The sequence below is a fragment of the Mustelus asterias genome, chromosome 18, assembly GCF_964213995.1.
Source record: "Mustelus asterias chromosome 18, sMusAst1.hap1.1, whole genome shotgun sequence".
Lineage (NCBI taxonomy): Eukaryota > Metazoa > Chordata > Chondrichthyes > Carcharhiniformes > Triakidae > Mustelus > Mustelus asterias.
The window spans coordinates 53,532,738-53,555,926 of NC_135818.1; the positions used below are offsets into that span (position 1 = coordinate 53,532,738).

The following is a 23,189-nucleotide window of genomic DNA, read 5'->3' on the forward strand; positions in this document are numbered from 1 at the left end:
TAGGAGCTCGCTATGACAGAGCAGCAGCTACCATCTTGATGCATGTTAGAAGGCTCACGACAAGAAAGAAATATTGTTATAAATAATGAAAGGACCCTTTACACATTCCTGAGAAAGGCAGTGACATAATTCTAGTTATAACCTTTATCAGCTGATCAGGCTAAACGAATGCCTCACTGATTAAGTTAATCTATGTTACCATAACCTTGGCTGTGAGTTTTGCACTGAATTCATGTACGTTCATATAGTACGCAATGCAAATTCAATTTGTATGGACTGCACAGTGGTTAGCACTGCTGCCTCACAGCGCCAGGGACCCGGGTTCGATTCCCGGCTTGGGTCACTGTCTGTGCGGAGTTTGCACGTTCTCCCCGTGTCTGCGTGGGTTTCCTCCGGGTGTTCCGGTTTCCCTTCAGTCCAAAGATGTGCTGGTTAGGTGCATTGGCCATGCTAAATTCTCCCTCAGTGTATCCGAACAGGTGCCGGAGCATGGTGACTACGGGATTTTCACAGTAACTTCATCGCAGCGTTAATGTAAGCCTACTTGTGACACTAATAAATAAACTTAAACTTAACTCAATTTTGCTTTATTTGTAAGGGCATAAATCCTCCTATTGCAGACACACCTATCCTCCCAATATACATCCTTCCCCCAATTTGCTGGTTCCCTTGGGGCATCTTGCTTTCTGCTAGAAAAGCGTGGAAATGGCATCTGGTTCTTTCTGTCAGTGACACCACTGACTGCCTGACCAGAGCAGTATGGTGGAGGCTTCTCATCCAATTATCTGTTCTATTCTCTTTGTCTTGCCCTACTCCCATCTCCCAACTAAGATTGTTTGGCCTCGTTAAGGACTCCTCTAGAGCAAGACAACCAAGATCAGGAACTTACTCTGAGATTTTCCACAACTTGTTGCATTTCCAAAAACAAAAGTTTCATCAAGGATCTCTATTTAATGACCAGAAAATTGTTGCATTTTAATTTAATCATGCTTTGTGGGCAATTGTTATGCAGCAAAACTGAGTGAAATAGATGGGATGGGCACTTTACTTCAGTGTAGACAAATGCACATGTTGGAGAGGGATTTTAACCTATCATTTTGGGGGACAGGAATGGTGGCGGGGATGGAAAATCCCACAGGTGTCCCAAAATAGCATTTACACCGGCAGGATTTTCCCCAATTGATTGGGAGGTACGGTGGCACAGTGGTTAATACTGCTGCTTCACAGCGCCAGAGACCCGGGTTCAATTCCGGCCTTCGGTGACTAGCTGTGCAGAGTTTGTACATTATCCCTGAGTCTGCGTGGGTTTCCTCCGGGAGGCCCGGTTTCCTCCCACAGTCTAAAGATGCGCACATTAGGTGGATTGGCCATGCTAAATTGCCCTTTCGTGTTGGGTGGATAGGTCATTGTAAATGTGCAGAGTTATGGATATGGGGGGTGGGGCGGGGGGGTGGTGATGGTGATGCGTGTAAGATGCTCTTTCGGAGAGTTGGTGCAGACTCGATGGGCTAAATTGCCTCTTTCTGCCCAATAAGGATTCTATGGAGATTGCCCCTGCCCCTGCCAATGACACAACGTGAATCCTCACTTTAAAAAAATCAGGATCCCTATTTAAATACATTATTTTGGGGATGGGGGAGTCCCGTGGTGGGGAAGTCCCATGGTGAGGAGTGCTGCATTGGGGGGGACAGAATGCAGAGGGGTGTGGGTGTTTCTACTTTATCTATTTTTATTTTTTAAATGGGTGCCCCAATCTTCTGAAAATCTAAGTTGCTGCTCCTCGCTATTTATTTTTTCTAAGAATCTCACAATACGGCAAAGGAGGCCGCTCACCCCAATTTCTCCACCCCCCCCCCCCCCCCCCCCCTCCACCACTGCGGCACTCCGCCAAATAATGAGAAAATACCACCCATCGTATTGTGTCAGGTACAAGGTTAGAAAGTAAAGAGAGAGCAAGAAATAATGACTTGCAGAAGAGTAAGAGTATTAATAATGGAGCTACAGTACCTGCAACATGGACTTGGGATGCGGTAGTTCTTCTCCTTGATAGATCTTTATGTATGCCTAAAATACAATTTAAACAGGGAGAAGTCTGGGTTCATCGGTAACTGGCAACCATTCAGAATTAAACAGACATGTCATTTTTTCAACTTGCTGGAATCAAAGATAATAACAAATCCTAAATTTAGGTGAAGAGTTTATGAGTTTATCATAGAATCATAGAATAGAATAGAATCCCAGAATTCCTACAGTGCGGACGCTCAGCCGGGGCAGACTGGTTTCTGCCTCCCATCTCCGTGCCAAGCTGATCTTCATGAGCAACACCGTGCTCCTGGGCCCATGAACTCACCTGTGTCACTGTGTCACTCGACAATCACCAGGCAAGACTGTTCTCTTCCTGTTGGGGAGCACTTCAGCGGTCACGGGCATTCAGCCTCTGATATTCGGGTAAGCGTTCTCCAAGGCGGCCTTCGCGACACACGACAGCGCAGAGTCGCGGAGCAGAAACTGATAGCCAGGTTCCGCACACACAAGGACGGCCTCAACCGGGATATTGGGTTTATGTCACACTATTTCACATAAATATTTCTGCTTTTTTCCTCCTGAGTCTTTATCATGCGATCCTAGAATCAGAATTTATGTCACACTATTTGTAACTCCCACAGTTGCGTGGACCTGCAGAGTTTCACTGGCTGTCTTGTCTGGAGACAATACACATCTTTTTAGCCTGTCTTGATGCTCTCTCCACTCCCATTGTTTTGTTTCTTAAAGACTGGATTAGTTGTAAGTATTCGCATTCCAACCATTATTCATGTAAATTGAGTCTGTGTCTTATAAGTTCTGTTTGTGAACAGAATTCCCACTCACCTGAAGAAGGGGCTCAGAGCCTCGAAAGCTTGTGTGGCTTTTGCTACCAAATAAACCTGTTGGACTTTAACCTGGTGTTGTTAAACTTCTTACTGTGTTTACCCCAGTCCAACGCCGGCATCTCCACATCATCACTGTCTTAGACCAGCACCTGGGGTTGGGGAGTACAGGGGTCTCCTTCCCCCAGGTTCCACATACCAGCATCTATCTGGACAGCACAGTGCTGCGGGACTCATGCAGCCACTGCAACAAAAGTCCAAAGTTCAACCGGGGGTGGAATGCGAGATGAGGTTGGGGGGGGGGGGGGGGGGGGGGTTGGGGAAGGAGTCACCTGATGAAGATGAGTCACCTGATGAAGATGGGGGGGTGGGGCAATTTGGAAGGAGGGCTATGGATGGCAGGAGGAAGGACGAGGCCTCACGACGGCAGGCAGAGGGGCAAGGAGATGGATGAAGAACATGAACAATAGAAGGCAGAGGGAAAACCGAGGGGAGGGAAGATGAACCCTGACAAGGCTCCATGGAAAGCTCACAAACAAGGGGCTCAAAGAGATGCCACATTGTTTACTGGAAGGGGATGGATGAAGACTCCAAATGCAGTCAGCAGAGGTTCAAGTGGGCTTGGGGTGGGGGGGTAGTTGAATCAAAGAAAATACTTTTTCTTGAGGTTTCCAGCTTTTTCCCTCTGGGTTGCTGACATCCTGCATGGTCTGGTGAAGACAGGTGGGCTGGAGAGAGTGATATGAGTGTGCTGGACTGGTGTTTAAATATGGCACCGGGACCTTTGAATTGCCAGCTGAGGACAGGCGGATGAATCAGCTGCCGGCCCGTCAGGTGACTTGGAGGAGAACTCGCCTGCGCATAATTAATGAGGTTCCAAGTGCAGAATCTGGCGTGGGGTCCCACCATTTTGGTTGGCGTGAAAGGAGGCGCCAGAGCCACCCGACATCACACGTAGCCTCAAAATGGGAGAATTCCACCCTCAATGTTCTGTTTCCCTTCATTCCAAACTTCCATTCCTGATTAATCTTTTACCTCTTCCCAATTCCCAGGTCAGAAACTATCAAAATGGAAAACGCAAGGATATTGTACATTGTTCCAATCACATTCCAGATATAACTTGAAGCATTCCCAAGCAAATTTCTGTAAAACATTCACATGTGCAAATAGCTTGCATATGAAAAAACTTCACACGCAACAAAAAAACTCTCTCTTATGTGGACACCCCTTCCAAAGAAAGGCCAAAAAAAAAGTGACCACTATATTTAGGGAAAAGGCACCCATTTTTTAGTAACGTTATGAATCTACAACTAAGATAATAGCCTGTGATGTTACCTTAAAATACTCCACAAGCCCTCGACCTGTTATTTTATTCCCATTGATTTCTTTCAACTCAAGGTTCTCGGGACTCAGAAGCCAGGAAACCAGCACTTTCAGATGTTTTATAAACTCGTCATCAATTTCTAAGCAAAATGAAATAAACACTTCTTAGGATTTGATTAAAAATATGTATCTGTATGCAATAATAAATACATTTTCAGAAATGTATAATAAAAAATAGAATGGAAATCTTTAGGTTTCAGATATTACACAAACGTCAGTGAAGGCATATCTGAAATGGGTCTAACGTAAGCGGGCAATGAATGTGGAATCTGTACCGTTTAGCCGTCCATCAAAGTTGGGGTTCGTGGCCACTTTCAACCCAGGGTGTGGCATTAGGAAGCAGGCGATATTTGTGAAACAAGAATAGATGTGTTTCCTGACATTCTGTAGCTCCTCGTGCTGGTTTTCCGAAATCTGGAGTTAAGTTTGGACAGTGAGGGGAAAAAGCAAAGATCAAGTAAAAATATAAATAAAAATTGCTCCAGTATCCACAAGTAGCTCAAGGAAATTTTACGGTCCTTGTTTTTAATTCACTGAACAGTAAAACGAAGGACGCAGTTTCAACAAGGAGGAAAAATAGAACCACACCAATTCCCGTGCACGTGCAAGAGGGGAAGTGGAATACCTACTACTTCACCATGTCTATTTTCCTTATCTCCCCTGTTCTGTTCCTTTTGAATTTTGTATTTTCCTTTGATCATAATGTTAATGTGCCTGTTCTCAGATACTGTTTGATCTGCTGAGCACTACTGTTTCTGTTTCAGATTTCCTGCAATTCTTCGAATGAAGTAAATGATTTTCACTCTATTTATGTAAATTTGCTTAGAAAAGTTCACTTCAATGTACCACATTGCACGGGTTGGCTCCTTTTGGCTATAAATTAACAAACTGGAATATTATCCATTACCCTGTTACATGCCTCACGTGTCTATCTGTGGACGTTTGCACGTTTTCCCACTGTCTGCATGTGTTTTCTCTGGGTGCTCTGGTTTCCACCCACAGTCCAAAGACATGCAGGTTAGGTGGATTGGTCATTTAGTTTGTCTGTGAATGAGTGTGGCTATGCTTGATGTGGTGTGTCCCTCAAGCTATAAGCCCCTGATGACGGACTAATGACCTTATCCGGGAATGATTAGCTACAGAAACAGATGAAAGTCTGACCTATGCACTTGGCAAGGGATTTACAATATAGCACAACAAGAGCTAGGAACTTGAAGATACGTGTCATTCTGAAATTACCCCACTGATCATGGCATATAAATTGACCTTTGAAACCTCAGGGAAAAAACCTTCCAAAAAGGGAATCCACTTATAGACCAAAAATAAAATGTGAATTGCCAGTGTTGTAGGTAGTCACCATTTTGAAATGTGAAAACTAAACACAACACCAGTCATTCAAGTTAAATCAATTAACATCAGGGCGTCACAGTGGCACAGTGGTTAGCATTGCTGCCTCAGCGCGCCAGGGACCCGGGTTCGATTCCCAGCTTGGGTCACTGTCTGTGTGGAGTTTGCACGTTCTCCCTGCGTCTGCGTGGGTTTCCTCCGGGTGCTCCGGTTTCCTCCCACAGTCTGAAAGATGTGCTGGTTAGGTGCTGTGACCCGAACAAGCGCCGGAGTGTGGCAATTAGGCGAATTTCACAGTAACTTCATTGCAGTGTTAATGTAAGCCTTACTTGTGACTAATAAATACACTTTAAATTTTAAGGTGAAATGTTTCAATGAATGAATTAAGTCTACAAGAATACCTCTAAACCACAATCAAAACATTTAAGAAACCGTTTCACCCATGTTGCCAATGCGACATAATGTGTACATGTGTTTTTACCAGGGGCCTGATGATGAATTGCTGGAAACTAGTAATTTTGGCATCGAGGTCTTTTGGTAGTCTCTGAGCGATCTTAGTCTTCAGCCACAACACAAAACATTTTGTTCCATCAAGACTAATAAATACACTTTAAATTTTAAGGTGACATGTTTCAATGAATGAATTAAGTCTACAAGAATACCTCTAAACCACAATCAAAACATTTAAGAAACCGTTTCACCCATGTTGCCAATGCGCTTGTTCGGGTCACAGCACCTAACCAGCACATCTTTCAAACTGTGGGAGGAAACTGGAGCACCCGGAGGAAACCCACACAGATGCAGGGAGAACGTGCAAACTCCACACAGACAGTGACCCAAGCTGGGAATCGAACCCAGGTCCCTGGCGCGCTGAGGCAGCAGTGCTAACCACTGTGCCACTGTGACGCCCTGATGTTAATTGATTTAACTTGAATGACTGGTGTTGTGTTTAGTTTTCACATTTCAAAATGGTGACTACCTACAACACTGGCAATTCACATTTTATTTTAGCTGCTGGTATGAAATCTTTGCTGGATTTGGCCCAGTTAAGTGTCTATATAAGCACTGCGTTTCTACTGATGATGCAGCTATTCTGACGATTTCCGAGGAACCATTTGGATACATGATGCTCAAGGCTGGTCCCTGCTCTCATGGCAAATCAGGTCTTGAGCACCTCCTTTAGGGCAGACTCCTTCTTCCCCCAACCTCTCACCTATTTCTCACTAACACAAATTTTCCTTGTCTTAGCAAGTTACATACAACTTTCAACTTGAAACCTGTTTCAAACTCAACCCATTTTGCTGGAAGACCCACTTCTGTTTGTCGCTTAATGTGTGCAGTCTGCTTTAAGCATGTTTCAAACTCTGCGTCTTCTTGATAACGTGGCCTGTATCCCCCACTGGATCCCATGCAGGTATAAAGTCAGTAAAACAAGCATCTCGGAGGTGAAAAATTGAAGCCCGCTCCGGATGTATTTCTTGGCAAAAAAGGGGGTCAACTTATGTGGCAGGTTTGACAATGAATAAAGGATGTCATCTTATATGCTGTGTCGACTTATACACTGTGATCTATGGTATCGGTTTTGATATTTTAACACGACCAGTAATGAGCTGCAAAATGACAAAGAACAAAGAACAAAGAACAATACAGCACAGGAACAGGCCCTTCGGCCCTCCAAGCCCGCGCCGCTCCCCGGTCCAGGATTGAATCCTGAATCCAGGATCCCCACCCAATTTTCCAGCCTATCTACATACCAATATCCTATCCACCGAGCTGTCCCTCACAGCTACGATGCTTTGTTCATTACAACCTATTAACTTACCCCCACCCCCCCATTCCAGACCATGTGATCTCCAGGGAGAGGCGAAAACCCAGAGTGAAAAACCCCAGGGCCAATATGGGGAAAAAAAAATCTGGGAAATTCCTCTCCGACCCCCTGAGGCGATCGAAACGAGTCCAGGAGATCACAATGGCCCCGATCGGAAAATGCTTCCCAACCCTAGTCATTTCCACTTCCACGAACACCATATGAATTCCCTGCCCCCGAGACAGGTTCCCAACTATCCGCAGTCTCACTCTGTACTGGCACCAGCAAGATGATCGTAGAATGAAGCCTTGAAACGAGAAACCAGGAACAATTAGCCCGCGCCGCTCCCTGGTCCAAACTAGACCACTCTTTTGTATCCCTCCATTCCCACTCCGTTCATATAGCTGTCTAGATAAGTCTTAAACGTTCCCAGTGTGTCCGCCTCCACCACCTTGCCCAGCAACACATTCCAGGCCCCCACGACCCTCTGTGTGAAATATGTCCTTCTGATATCTGTGTTAAACCTCCCCCCCTTCACCTTGAACCTATGACCCCTCGTGAACGTCACCACCGACCCGGGGAAAAGCTTCCCACCGTTCACCCTATCTATGCCTTTCATAATTTTATACACCTCTATTAAGTCTCCCCTCATCCTCCGTCTTTCCAAGGAGAACAACCCCAGTTTCCCCAATCTCTCCTCATAACCAAGCCCCTCCATACCAGGCAACATCCTGGTAAACCTCCTCTGTACTCTCTCCAAAGCCTCCACGTCCTTCTGGTAGTGTGGCGACCAGAACTGGACGCAGTATTCCAAATGCGGCCGAACCAACGTTCTATACATCTGCAACATCAGACCCCAACTTTTATACTCTATGCCCCGTCCTATAAAGGCAAGCATGCCATATGCCTTCTTCACCACCTTCTCCACCTGTGACGTCACCTTCAAAGATCTGTGGACTTGCACACCCAGGTCCCTCTGCGTCTCTACACCCTTTATGGTTCTTCCATTTATCGTGTAGCTCCTCCCTACATTATTCCCACCAAAATGCATCACTTCGCATTTATCAGGATTGAACTCCATCTGCCATTTCCTTGCCCAAATTTCCAGCCTATCTATATCCTTCTGTAGCCTCTGACAATGTTCCTCACTATCTGCAAGTCCTGCCAGTTTTGTGTCGTCCGCAAACTTACTGATCACCCCAGTTACTCCTTCTTCCAGATCATTTATATAAATCACAAACAGCAGAGGTCCCAATACAGAGCCCTGCGGTACACCACTAGTCACAGGCCTCCAGCCGGAAAAAGACCCTTCCACTACCACCCTCTGTCTTCTATGACCAAGCCAGTTCTCCACCCATCTAGCCACCTCCCCCTTTATCCCATGGGATCCAACCTTTTTCACTAGCCTACCATGAGGGACTTTGTCAAACGCTTTACTAAAGTCCATATAGACAACATCCACGGCCCTTCCTTCGTCAACCATTTTGGTCACTTCTTCAAAAAACACCACCAGGTTCGTGAGGCATGACCTCCCTCTCACAAAACCATGTTGACTATCGTTAATGAGTTTATTCCTTTCTAAATGCGCATACATCCTATCTTTAAGAATCTTCTCCAACAACTTCCCCACCACGGACGTCAAGCTCACCGGCCTATAATTACCCGGGTTATCCTTCCTACCCTTCTTAAATAACGGGACCACATTGGCTATCCTCCAATCCTCTGGGACCTCACCTGTGTCCAGTGACGAGACAAAGATTTGCGTCAGAGGCCCAACTACTTCACCACTCGTCTCCCTGAGCAGCCTTGGATAGATTCCATCAGGCCCTGGGGATTTGTCAGTCTTTATATTCTCTAACAAACCTAACACTTCCTCCTTTGTAATGGAGATTTTCTCCAACGGTTCAACACTCCCCTCCGAGACACTCCCAGTCAACACATCCCTCTCCTTAGTGAATACCGACGCAAAGTATTCATTTAGGATCTCCCCTACCTCTTTGGGCTCCAAGCATAAGTCCCCACTTTTGTCCCTGAGAGGTCCGATTTTTTCCCTTACAACCCTTTTGTTCCTAACGTATGAATAAAATGCCTTGGGATTCTCCTTAATCCTGTCTGCCAAGAACATTTCGTGACCCCTTTTTGCTCTTCTAATTCCCCGTTTGAGTATTTTCCTACTTTCATTATACTCCTCCAGAGCTCCCTCCGTTTTTAGCTGCTTGGACCTAACATACGCCTCTCTTTTCCTTTTGACCAGTCCCTCAATTTCCCTGGTTATCCACGGTTCTCTCATCCTACCCTTCCTATCCTTCTTTTTTACAGGCACATGCTTGTCCTGTAGCCCTAACAACCGTTCCTTAAAAGACTGCCACATACCAGATGTGGATTTACCCTCAAACAGCCTCTCCCAATCAAGAGCTGCCAATTTCTGCCTGATCCCAATAAAGTTAGACTTCCCCCAATCCAACACCTTACCCTTGGGACACCACTCATCCTTTTCCATCACTATCCTAAAGCTAACAGAATTGTGGTCACTATTTGCCACATGTTCCCCGACCAAAACTTTGAAGACCTGACCGGGTTCATTCCCCAGCACCAGGTCCAGTATAGCCCCCTCTCTAGTTGGGCTGTCCACATATTGTTCCAACGAACCCTCCTGGACACATTTTACAAATGCCTCACCATCCAGAGTCCCTGCCCTCAGCGATTTCCAGTCTATACCAGGGAAATTGAAGTCTCCCACTACAACAACCCTATATTTCCTGCACCTATCCAGTATCTCCTGACATATCCATTCTTCCACTTCCCTTGGGCTGTTGGGGGGCCTGAAGTACACCCCCAACATAGTGACTGCGCCTTTCCTGTTTCTAAGCTCCACCCAGAGTGACTCGCTACACGACTCCTCCGAATTGTCCTCCCTCTGCACCGCTGTAATATGCTCTCCAACCAATACCGCTACTCCCCCACCTCTTTTGGCCCCTCCTCTGTCTCGTCTAAAACACTTGTACCCTGGAATATTCAGCTGCCAGTCCTGTCCCTCTTTCAACCAAGTCTCCGTCACCGCAACCACATCCAAATTCCTCGTGCGCATTAAGGCCCCAAGTTCGTCTGTTTTACCTGCTACGCTCCTTGCATTGAAGTATAAGCACTCCAGACCCCCAGGCTCAGTGAGGTCGTCCTCCCCCAGAGTGCTCTTCTTCTTTGCCAGCCTTGTCCCAGCCCCAAGCTCGTCCCCAGCCACCACACTTATAGACCTAATAGTTTGATCCCCACCCCCCTGCCACACTAGTTTAAACCCCCCCGAACTGCATTAGCAAAGCTCCCAGCCAGGATATTTGTGCCCTTCCAACTTAGTTGTGACCCCTCCCTCTTGTACAGGTGCCATCCTCTCCTGAAAACCTCCCATTGGTCTATGAAAATAAAGCCCTCCCTCCTGGACCAGTCCTTTAGCCAGGCATTCATTTGAACCAACTCCCTATTCTTATCCTCACTGGCACGAGGCATTGGGAGCAGCCCAGAGATGGCCACCCTAGTGACCCTACTTTTTAACCTATTTCCCAACTCCCTGAATTGCTCCCTTAGGACCCCCCTACTCTTCCTATCTACGTCATTTCCACCAATGTGTATAATGACATCCGTTTCTTTATCTTCCCCTTTTAAAATGCCTCCTATCCGCTCGGAGACATCCGTGACCCCAGCACCAGGTAGGCAGACTACCATCCTGGAGTCCCGTTCGCCCCCACAGAATCGCCTGTCTGTCCCTCTAACTGACGCATCCCCCACCACTATCGCTCTCCTAACCCCTCTCTTCCCTTTCCGGGCCACAGAGCCTGACTGTGTGCCAGTGACCTGGTCACTGTGTCTTACCCCTGGAGAGGCACACTCCTCCACACTATCTAAAACAATGTACCTGTTTTGGAGTGGGACAACCACAGGTGACCCTTCTTCTAACTGTCCACTCCCCTCCCCTCCCCTCTCACACCTGTCACCAAGCCCTTCCTATTTTGAGACACCTCTGGAGACCTCCCTTGTACTTTACCCTTCTGCCCTTTACTCCTCCTAACTGTGACCCACGTGTCATTCTCCCGATGCCCAGGTGTAACTAGTTGCCTATAACTGCTGTCAATTTTTCTCCCATTTTCCCTGATTAGGCTAAGGTCAGCGATCTGCAGCTCCAGTTCCCTAACACGGTCTCTCAAGAGCTGCAGTTCCACGCACCTGGCACATATGTGAACCTCTGGGAAGCTCGGTGTTTGCAGAAACTCCCACATCCCACATCGGAAGCACTGAACTGGCCGATCAGTCATACCTGCCCTTATCCTTTATAGGGTTGGGTAAAAAATAACTAGCCTTGCCTTGCCCTTTTAGCCCAAGCCCTGTGAGCCAAAGCCCTTATAATGCACACTCTGCTCCCCACTCACTCCACTGCCCGCTCCCGACGCTGCCCGCTGTATAGTGCAGACGGCTTTTTATGCTCCCGACGAACCCCCCAAGTAACTGCCTTTTATACTAAGACTCAACCTCCCAGAATCCCCTTCAGCTGACCTCACTTCCTCAATTCAAAACCCTGAAAAAAGCCCGCGAAATATACTAGGAATACCCTTAAATGAATAAATGAATAATTAAATCACTTCTTAGCTTACTCTCAGCACTCCTGCTAAGACTCTCTCCCCCACTCTCACTCCAGTTAAACAAAGAGATCGAACCCCCCAGGTAACTGCCTTTTATACTAAGACTCAACCTCCCAGAATCCCCTTCAGCTGACCTCACTTCCTCAATTCAAAACCCTGAAAAAAGCCCGCGAAATATACTAGGAATACCCTTAAATGAATAAATGAATAATTAAATCACTTCTTAGCTTACTCTCAGCACTCCTGCTAAGACTCTCTCCCCCACTCTCACTCCAGTTAAACAAAGACCGGAGAGAGCTGGCAGGGGTTTGAATTGAGTACATACATTGTCATTTCCAGCTACACCTGCGGGTCACGACAGTCCTCATTTTTCTTCCTGGCTGCATTTTCCAGCACAAGTGAAAGAATGTGTGACTGCAGATGCACTCATTGCCTTGTGCCTGAGGCCTCCCCAGCAGCAAAACTTTGTACCCAATATCGGAATGACGTTCTGCAAGGGGGTGAGTGACAGGTACATATAGGAACAGGAGTAGGCCATTCAGCCCATTAAGCCTGTTCCAATTATTCTGTTTCGTAACTGGCCTGATCTGGAATTACAAAGCAACTCAATAGAGACATTGGTCATTTTGGGCCCTCACTGAGCTGCATCCAACCTTTCTTTGGCTCCCATCTCTGTCCCTTCTGTAACTGATACTACTTTCTCCAAATCTCAGAAATCCTCCAGAATGTTTGCCTCTGGGCTGGTGCCTGTTTTAAGTGGTGAAAAAGCAGAATGCATTTATTGCTTCATAACTGCAGAAACCACAGGGGCCTGGATAGGGTATGTGCATTCAGCTGTAGAAACCTGAACAAAACTGCAGCAATAGTTGTAGAAACAGGTTATTTTCTCTCAACGTCTATGCCACCTACATTGTATACTGTCCTATCCAATGATTTTCAGGATCACCCCCTTTAAGGTTACTGTACCAGTTTTATGTATTATTCAGGCAAACCAGGTAGACAGCTCGAATGTAGATTGATTAACATCAATGATTAGCTGCACATACGGCAGCTACATTCTCACAGTCATGTTAATTTCTCACCTTGATACTTTTCTACAAGTTAAACATCTTCTTCCTGATATCCTTGCCACTTCTGTGGGTATCTAAGCTGCATTTATGGCCAGAGCAATGGTCTCCCAAGCCTCCGGTTATTAGTTGGTCACCCTTCCATTGTGTAGAAAGAGACTAACCTTCATTCTCATGGCAATCACCAACAGATTTTTAATATTAAATCATGAATTCTGCTATCTGCACGATCTGTGGTTTTCTGTGACTGCATTGGTTTACAAAGTGCTACTTAAATCAGTTAATTGGCTGTTCAGTTCGTTAAGCAGTAGTTTGCAGATGCCTTTGGGTTGGGTGTGCAGCATTCTCCGTGTTCAAGCTTCCAGACAGCTAATTAAGTAAAGTTTTTGGCTGACACTCGGGACGATTTCAATACTGAAGATCTCTGTGAAATATTTTAGACACCTGTCGCAGTGAATGCTGCTGCATTCTGGTTGCGAATTTGGTCAGTTTGCCACAGAGCAGAGAGCGCACATGGGAGAGCGAGAAAGAAACAGAGAGCGACAAAGGGAGAGAAAAAGAAAGGGAGAGAAAAAGAAAGACAGAGAGAAAGAAAGACGTTCAAAGTCAGTGGTTTGTTTGTGGCAGGTTCATACTTGCAATACATTTGCATGCCATGAATACTAATTATAATCACGTGGAAAAAAGCAAATACTTTGCAGAAATGGTGCACAGTTCCAGTTACAATATTGGGAGTGACATGCTGGCAACAAAATCCTGGTCATTATGATGATATCCAATGTTACTGCATTGGTCCAACTCTATTTTTACTCATTGAAAATACAGCACAAATTTCATTCCAAGTTATTTAGAATTGACTAGTTTATAATTGACTAGATCTCACAAACCTTTAGTCGTTTCTCCAGAAATTTGATGCCTCCATCCATTCCGTAGTTGAATTCATACGGAAAGCTCCAGTCACGGACTAGAAATATAAGTGACTGCATATTAAAAAAAAAGAAAGTAATCTTTAGTCTGAGAGCTGTTATGCAGGGATATGTTAGAATATAGTTTCTCTTAAGTTTAAAACATTTCCAGAAGTTTAAGAGGCAACTATAATGTTCAATAACTTCAATAGTTCATTGTTTACACCCACGCGCACCCATCATGAACAAAGAGACAACAAACTAATGCAAACATGATGCCATTTTTCGTTTGCAATATTTAGTCAATCACATGCCCCTATTTTAAAATCAATGGGGGCGATTTTCCCAAAAAAATTCTAAGTGTCAAATTTGCGTAAAAACTGGAGTGCGGGACGTTTCGGTTGGGACCCGGGTGGGGTGTGTGTGGGGGGGGAGGGGGGGGGGGAAATCTTCCAGCTAGCTTCTCTCGCCAGGGTGACATGGCAGAGGACAGCCGAGTGAGTGGCAATGAATGCCGACATTGCCAGCACAAGCGTCACGCAGCGGAGGAGAAGGAGCCGGAGAGCAAGAAGCAAAAACAGCTGCACCAAGAAGTGAAGAAAATCAAACACGTCGAGACCTTGTAAGGACGGGAGAATAAAACCAAAAAAAAAAAGCGGTCGATGAGAGATGGAGCCGCGGGGTGGGCGAGTGTAATTGCCCAAAGAGGTCGCCATCCCCTCCATTCACTGCCCTGTTGCCCACTGCAGGGGCTGCCACAGAATCAGTGTCCTGCTCTAAACTCAGCGGGACTGGCGGCTGCGCAGAGACCCTCCTCAGGATGGTCTTTATCCAACCCATGTCCCAGGGCATGGACACAGGGAATCTGTGCCTGATATTATTATTTCAGATTTGCAGCATCTATAGTAAAAAAGATTCTGATGATCCAAAGCATCTACTCAGTTTCTTTCCATAGTTGTTGCCAAACCTGCTGAGTATTTCCAGCATTTTCTGTTTTATTCCAGGCAATCTGTGGCTTGTGTGAATAGGATAGGCAACAGTGAGGTTGGTCAACCACGTACAATCTTCAATGGGCTACCAGCAAGTATAAATAGAAAATACAAATTATATGGAAATTGTCTGCAAAGTGAAATAATGTTTGGAAAATGCAGGTGGGATTAAGGATTGTGGAATCTGAATCTTTGTTTGAAATCATTGGTGATACACCAAGAACAGGAAGAAAAGAATTTGATAGTTCCAGCTACCAGAACAGTCATAGTGATAGAGCCATAGAATTTTACAACACCAAAGGATGCCTTTTGACCTATCGTGTCTGTGCCAGCCAACAAGCATTTATCTATTCTTGTCTCATTTTCCAGCACTTGGTCTGTAGCCATATATGTTATGGTGTTTCAAATGCTTATCTAAATGCATCATGAATGTTGTGAGGGTTCAGCCTCTACCACTCTTTCAGGCAGTCAGTTCCAGATTCCCACCACCCTCTAAGTTTTTTTCTCAATTCCCCTCCAAAATCACCTACCCCTTACCTTAAATCTATGCTCCCTGGTTATTGACCCCTCTACTGAGGGGTAAGGTTCCTTATCTACCCTACCTACGTCCCTCATAATTTTGTACCCTTCAAACAGGTGCTCCCTCAGCCTTCTCTCCTCGAAGGAAAAGAAACGCAGCCTAACCAGCCTCTCTACATAGCTCCAGCCCAAGGAACATCCTGGTGAATCTTCTCTTCATCCTTTCTAGTGTAATCACATCCTTCCAATAGTGTGGCGACCAGAACTGCACACACGCTACTCCAACTGTGGCCTAATGAGCTTTTTATACAGATTCATCATAACCTTCCTGCTTTTATATTCTATGCCCTTACTAATAAGGTATATGCTTCCTATATATCCTCTTAACAACTTTATCTACATGTCCTGCTGCCTTCAGGGTGCTCTGGACATGCAGCCCAAGCTCTCTCTGGTCCCCTGTACTTCCTAGTGTCCTACTGTTGTATCCCCTTGCCTTGTTAGTCCTCCCAAAATGCATCACCTCATACTTTTCAGGTTTAAATTTCATTTGCCACTATTTTGTCCATCTGACCAGCCGATCTATCATCCTATAATTTATTAAATTATATTCCTCCTTGCTATTTACCATACCCCCAATTTTGATATAATTTCCAAATTTACTGATCATACCTCCTACTTTTATTCTAGATCATTAATGTACACTACAAACACAAGGGACCCAGCACGAATCCCACAATACACAAGCTTCCAGTCACAAAAATAACCTTCGACCATCATCTTCTCTACCTCCTGCCATTAAGCCAATCTTGGATCTAATTTGCCAAGTTACTCTGGATCCCATGGATTCTTACCTTTTTGACCAATCTCCCATGCGGAACCTTGTTAAAAGCCTTACCGAAGTCCATGTAGACTACATCAACTGCATTGCCCCCATCTATACACCTAGTCAACTTGAAAAATTTAATGAAATTTGTTAGACATGATCTCCCCCCGACAAAGCCATGCTGATTATTCTGGATTAATCTTTGCCTCTCCAAGTGAAGATTAATTCTGTCCCCTCCAAATGTTAATGATTATTGCTGCTGATCACTTTGCAGTTAACATAATTCTAACCTGTCATGTATATTAAGAGTGCCAAAACTATGTCTTATAAGTAAGTTGTGTTAACATTGTCACCTCTGAGTCAGAAGGTTGTGGGTTGAAATTCCAGAAACAACCACTGGGACTCCAGTGCACTAAGCACTGGTGCTGGGTCCACTGTTATTTATGATTTGGATGAGAATTTAGGAGACATGGTTAGTATGTTTGCAGATGACACCAATATTGGTGGCATAGTGGACAGTGAAGGTGGTTATTTAGGATTGCAACGGGATCTTGATCAATTGGGTACAGGTTCATAGTTCCTTGAAAGTGGAGGCACAGGTGGACAGAGTGGTGAAGGCGGATTCGGCATGCTTGGTTTCATTGGTCAGAACATTGAATATAGGAGTTGGGACGTCTTGTTGAAGCTGTACAAGACATTGGTAAGGCCACACTTGGACTACTGTGTACAGTTCTGGTCACCCTATTATAGAAAGGCTATTATTAAACTAGAAAGAGTGCAGAAAAGATTTACTAGGATGCTACCAGGATTTGATGGTTTGAGTTATAAGGAGAGGCTGAGTAGACTGGGACTTCTTTCTCTGGAGTGTAGGAGGCTTTGGGGTGATCTTATAGAGGTCTATATAATAATGAGGGGCATAGATAAGCTAGATAGTCAACATCTTTTCCCAAAGGTAGGGGAGTCTAAACTGGAGGGCATAGGTTTAAGGTGAGAGGGGAGAGATACAAAAGGGTCCAGAGGGGAAGCTTTTTCACTCAGGGTGGTGAGTGTCTGAAATGAGCTGCCAGAGGTAGAAGCGGGTACAATTTCATCTTTTAAAAAGCATTTAGATAGTTATATGGGTAAGATTGGTATTGAGGGATATGGGCCAAATGCGGGCAATTGGGACTAGCTTAATGGTAAAAACTGGACGGCATGGACAAGTTGAGCCGAAGGGCCTATTTTCATGCTGTAAACCTCTATGACCATGACTCTATAAATCACACTGGTTTCTTCAGCGGGAGTTTCAAAATGAATCTCCCACACCCTCGGCACCGCAGAGTGCCTCAGCATGAATCACGCAGAAAATCAGTGGACATTCCCACTGGAGAGGCTGGCAGCATTGGGCTGAGCAGGCCACTGCACATGTGCCAATCTGTCATAGCAGAGATTGGTGCATGCGCAGTAGCCCACACTGCCAGCCTCCCAATTGCTGGCCAGCCCTCGACCCCCCCTCGGCCCGATTGCCAGCCCTACAGACCTGCCCAGGCCCGCCTCGAATTCCCACCCCCTCCGCAGTCCTGACCACCCCCCCCCCCCAACCCCATTGGCCAGCCCCAATCGGTGGATTCCCTCCCTCTGTCATTCAGCCCAAATGCAGAGTGGCAGCAGGACCCCCCACCTGCACCGATCGCCCCCCCCCCCCCGATCGCCCCACCTCCCCTCTCCCCCCCCCCCCCGATCGCCCCCCCCCACCCCCCGATCGCCCCACCTCCCCTCTCTCCCCCCCCCCCCACCCCCCGATCGCCCCACCTCCCCTCCCCCCCCCCCCCCCCGATCGCCCCACCTCCCCTCCCCCCCCCCCCCCCCCGAGGCCCAGCCCCATTAGGCCCTGCCTCCTTGGCACTGCCCAATAGCCAATGGGTTGTGCCAAGATACTCCTGGGAATTGGCATTTGCCCTTTAGGCAGTGCCGGAGGCCCAGGTTGGCACTGCCCAAGGTGGCACTGCCCAAGGGCAGCCCCCCCCAGCGCCTGACTGTCTGGGGTGGGCCTCAATTGCCTCCACCTTCACTCCAGCGGTGTCGGGCTGCCAGCTCCCCGCAAGTGGGGAGCTATACTAAACCCCACGAGTGAAACACTCCTGGCGGGGGATGGGGGAGAGGCTAGTGGGCCTGGTGATTTCAGTCCTCGGCCCGCTAATGAGATTTAAATTGGATTTAAATTCTCATTTAAATAATATGTGCAGCTCCGTGCCAGAAAACCTCCGCCAGAGATGCGCAGAGGCTGTGGCGCCCAACGGCCTCTGCTCAAGTCTCCCGGCCTGGTGCACTACAAAAGCAGCGCAGTGGGCTGGGAGAATCACCCCCAATATATTTCTAACAGGTTACATAGTAAAATCTTGAGTGTAGAGGATCTGGGTCCATGCATCTAATTCTCAACTCAGCCATAAGGAAAAGTCCAAAGCAGAAGCTTGCTGAAGATATGACACTGGAGAGAGCAAATCATTCTGCCACTCTCACACATATTCTAGTGGGTTGGTTCAAAATTAATGCAAGGGAAATCCCCGCAGCAGGTTCCCGGGCTAGCTGCTCAGCACTGGAGGTAGTGAGAACTGAATTGGTTAAATTGAATTGATTTATTGTCACATGTACTGAGACGGACATTCTCTCTTCCACCTTTTTCCGATGGGAAAAAGATACAAAAGTCTGAGGTCATGTATCAACTGACTCAAGAACAACTACTTCCCTGCTGCCGTCAGACTTTTGAATGGACCTACCTTGCATTAAGTTGATCTTTCTCTACAACCTAGCTATGACTGTAACACTACATTCTGCACTCTCTTGTTTCCTTCTCTATGAATGGTATGCTTTGTCTGTATAGCATGCAAGAAACAATACTTTTCACTATATGTTAATACATGTGACAGTAATAAATCAAATCAAAATACAGTGAAAAATAATGTTTCTTGATGTGCAGAAAATATATATTTTTTAAAAGGGCAACAATAAATGGTTATATTAAAGCAACCTGGCCTTTGGCAACTTTGTAATGTTTAAACATTTACTATTTCTCACCTGAAATGGTTTCTGGAATGTTTCTTCCATAGCTAGTCGTCCATATTCAGTGAAGAGCTGAAGAAGATTAAACAGCAACACTGAAGTGAACAAGTTATGCTTCTAGAGACGATGCTACTTTGTTTAGATTTTATTAGTTGTCCAGTTACCTGTAGATGCTGAAGATCATCCTCTTGAATATTTTGTGACAAGTTATATACCTGGACAAAGTGAAATAAGGGCCGTTATCTTTCTGAAAAGTAAGACATGGCAATTGCTTTATTGAGATAACAAAGAACTTTATAATATCGCCAGTTTTAAATTATCACTGAGACTCAATTAAATGGTCAGTGATTGGCTGTTGATACAATGTGAATTCTAATTATCTGACTTTAATTTCAAAGCCACTATTGCTTTTCCACTGATGTTCAGGCAAGGTTAGCTGCCAGTGCATTGACTTTTACCAAAGGAAGATGATTGTGGTTGGTGGAGGTCAGTTATCCCAGACCCAGGATATCGCTGCTGGAATTCCTCAGGTAATGCCCTCAGCCCAATCACCTTCAACTGCTTAATCAATGACCTTCCCTCTATCACGGGGAAGTTTACTGAGGATTGCATTGTGTTCAATATAGATTGTGAATCTTCAGATACTGACACAGTCCATCTATGCAGCATTATCTAAATGAAATTCAAGCTTGGGCTGGTAAGTGGGAAGTAACATGCGAACTACACAATGCTAGGCAATGACCATCTCCAAAAAGACAGAATCTAACAATATTCCCTTGGCACTCAATGGCATTACCATTGTGGAATTCCTGACCATCAACATCTTGCGGGTTACCATTGAACAGAACTGGACCAGCCATATAAATACTTTGGCTACAAGAATGGGTCAGAGACTTAGAATTCCGCAGTGAGTAACTCACCTCCTGACTCCCAAAGCCTATCCACCATCTACAAGACACAAGCCAGGAGTCCAATGGAATATTCACCATTTGTCCTGATAAGTACAACTCCAATGACAATCAAGAAGCTCAATACCAATACCATCCATGAAAACACAACCTGCTTGATCTGTAGCCCAACTACACCTTAAACATTCATTCTCTTTACCACCTTAAACATTCACCAGCAGTGACACAGGACGCCAGCAGTGACACAGGACGCCAGCAGTGAGTACCATCTACAACATCCACCGCAGCCACTCGCCAAGTCTCCTTTGGCAGCACCTTAAACCCATGACCTCATCAATCTGGGACAGGCTTGTCCAACCTTTTCATTTACGTATTTTTCCTTAAGTCAAGAGGCTGATGAGCAAATATCAGAAGGATAAGGTTCAGCGGAACAATAAACTGAATTTCAAAATAAAATTAAGGTATTAAGAAAAGAAACAATTCCTGGGAAAAGTAAAGCAATGTCATAACAATAAACTGTTAAGTTAAAAAAAAAGGATAATTAATTTTAAAAATGACCTGTGTGAGAGGGGGTCAGTTGGAGTGCGTCTGGCTCACCTACTCATCCTCACACACTGAGAGTGTGTGTGTGTGTGTGTGTGTGTGTGTGTGCACGTATCGGTTTGTGGTGGTGAGAGTGAGTGCGAAACCGGAGGCTGGGACACACACACACGCGGACACGGACACACACACACGCGGACACACACACGCAATCCCTCACTCCTACACACACCCACATCCAGTCTCCTCCTTAAGTCTGCCAAAACTTTCCCCTTCCCAGGCTCACGCCCCTGTTGCGCCTTTGCTCCTTGGGCTCCAGTCCTGGCTTGCTTTAGCCTCCCAGCTCCAGCCCCACCGCACCATCACTTCCCTTGGGCTCAGCACACTCGCCACTGCCGATGTTCACTACTCCTCCAATCAGACTATTTCTCTGCATTATTTGCTGCTGATAGGCTCACTACAGCAGACATGGGAAAGGACTGTCCTGTGATTAGAAGAGCAGCACCTCACAAAGTCTTGAATTTCACTCGCCAGTATTTCGAGCTCACCACTGTGTCAGACCAGCTTTCGAACAGTGGCTCCGCAGGCCAGATAGAGGGGAGGGGCTTTGCGGGCCGCCGCCAACCGGACAAGCCTGTCTAGAAGGACAAAGGCAGCAGACACATTGGAACACCAAGTTCCCCTACCAGTCAAACACCATCCTGACTGGGAACTAGGTCATCGCTGGCACTGGAACTTCCTCCACAACAGCATTGTGTGCATACATACCCAACATGCACTGCAATGGTTCAAGAAAGCAGTCACCACCACCTTCTCAAGGACAGTAAGGGAAAGGGCATTAGATGCTGGCCTAGCCACTTTGGACTTGTGGGAGGAAACTGGAGCACCCGGAGGAAACCCACGCAGACACGGGGAGAATGTGCAAACTCCACACAGTCAAACGAGGCCGGAATTGAACCAGGGTCCCTGGCGCTGTGAGGCAGCAGTGCTAACCACTGAGCCACCATGCCACCCAAAACCCGTCCCGTTGCGCACTGGTCCACCCATCCAGCGTGTTCCCCGTTCAAAGTCACAGTGGCATTTAAGTGGCCATTGGAGGGAAAAGTGGTGACACTTCTGGAATTTTCTCAACAGTGGGCAGGGCCCTTGCCTTGGTTGAAGCTTGGCCAAGTGCCTGGATGCAGCAGGGTAAGGGACCAGCGAGGCCTCCTCTCATTTACCCAGTTACCCATCCACCTGAAGCTGTGGCTACCAGAGAGCCGTAGTTAGCGCATCAGGCCATCCTGTCGGGGGGGGGGGCTTTTTAAAAAAATTCATTCATGGGATGTAGGAGTCACTGGCTAGGCCAGCATTCATTGCCCTTGCCTAATTTCCCTTGTGAAGATGATGATGAGTTGCCTTCTGTAACTGCTGCAGTCATGTGGTGCAAGTGTTGGGAAGGGAGTTTCAAGATTTTGACTCAGTAAAAGTGAAGGAATGGTGATATATTTCCAAGTCAGGATGGTGTGTGGCAGGAGGGAAACTTCCAGGTGGTGGTGTTCCTATGCATCTGCTGCCCTTGTCCTTCTAGATGGTAGCAGTCATGGACTTGGAAGCTGCTATCTAAAGAGCCTTGGTGAATTCCTGTAGTGCATTTTGTAGATGGTACACATGGCTGCCACTGTGTGTTGGTGGTGGAGGGATTGAATGTTTGTGGAAGGGGTAGCAATCAAGCGGGCCGCTTGGTCCTGGTATCGAGTTTCTCAAGTGCTGTTGGAGCTGAACTCATCCAGGCAATTGGAGAGTATTCCATCACACGACTGACTTGTGCTATGTAGATGATGGACAGGTTTTTGTGAGTCAAGAGGCGAGATACTCGCGACAGATAGGACGTCTAGCCTCTGGTCTGCTCTTGCAGTCCACAGTATTTACGTGGCTGGTCCAGTTCAGTTTCTGTTGATGGCAGCCACCAGGATGTTGATAGTGGGGGATTCAGATGGAAATGCCATTGAATGTTAAGGGACAATGGTAGATTCTCTCTCGTTGGAGTTGGTCACTGCCTGGCATTTGCCACTTATCAGACTAGACCTGCATATTGCCCAGGCTGCATTTGGACAAGGACTACTTCAGTATCTGAGGAGTTATGAATGGTGCTGAACATTATGCAATCATCAGTGAACATCCCCACTTCTGTTGGAATGAAGCTCTGTGGAGGACAGCAAGGGCTCCAGGTGGGAGGCGGGGCAGTGAGGGCCCCGGGAGGGGTTGGGATGGCGAGCGCCCCGGGTGAGGGGGGGAAACGTGAGGGATCCGGATGAGGGGGGGATGGAAAGGGCCCCGGGGTGGGGGGGGGCCGAGGGCTCCGGGTTGGAGGGCGGGGGAGGGGGG

General features: G+C 46.5%; 1 protein-coding gene across 2 annotated transcripts in view; it reads right to left on the bottom strand.

Annotated features, from left to right (window-relative positions):
- The window catches only part of atl1 (atlastin GTPase 1), an 88,124-nt gene that overhangs the window by 16,769 nt on the left and 48,166 nt on the right, over positions 1 to 23,189 (bottom strand). For both annotated transcript variants that reach the window (XR_013500037.1, XM_078233950.1), the window contains exons 5-10: positions 19,539 to 19,589; positions 19,390 to 19,446; positions 13,987 to 14,079; positions 4,526 to 4,664; positions 4,203 to 4,330; positions 2,008 to 2,064 (exon numbers count right to left, since the gene is read on the bottom strand). Coding sequence is in view for 1 of the 2 variants with exons in the window: in XM_078233950.1 (XP_078090076.1) it covers positions 2,008 to 2,064; positions 4,203 to 4,330; positions 4,526 to 4,664; positions 13,987 to 14,079; positions 19,390 to 19,446; positions 19,539 to 19,589 (525 nt within the window). In the remaining variant the exon portion in view is untranslated. The remainder of the gene's footprint in view (positions 1 to 2,007; positions 2,065 to 4,202; positions 4,331 to 4,525; positions 4,665 to 13,986; positions 14,080 to 19,389; positions 19,447 to 19,538; positions 19,590 to 23,189) is intronic.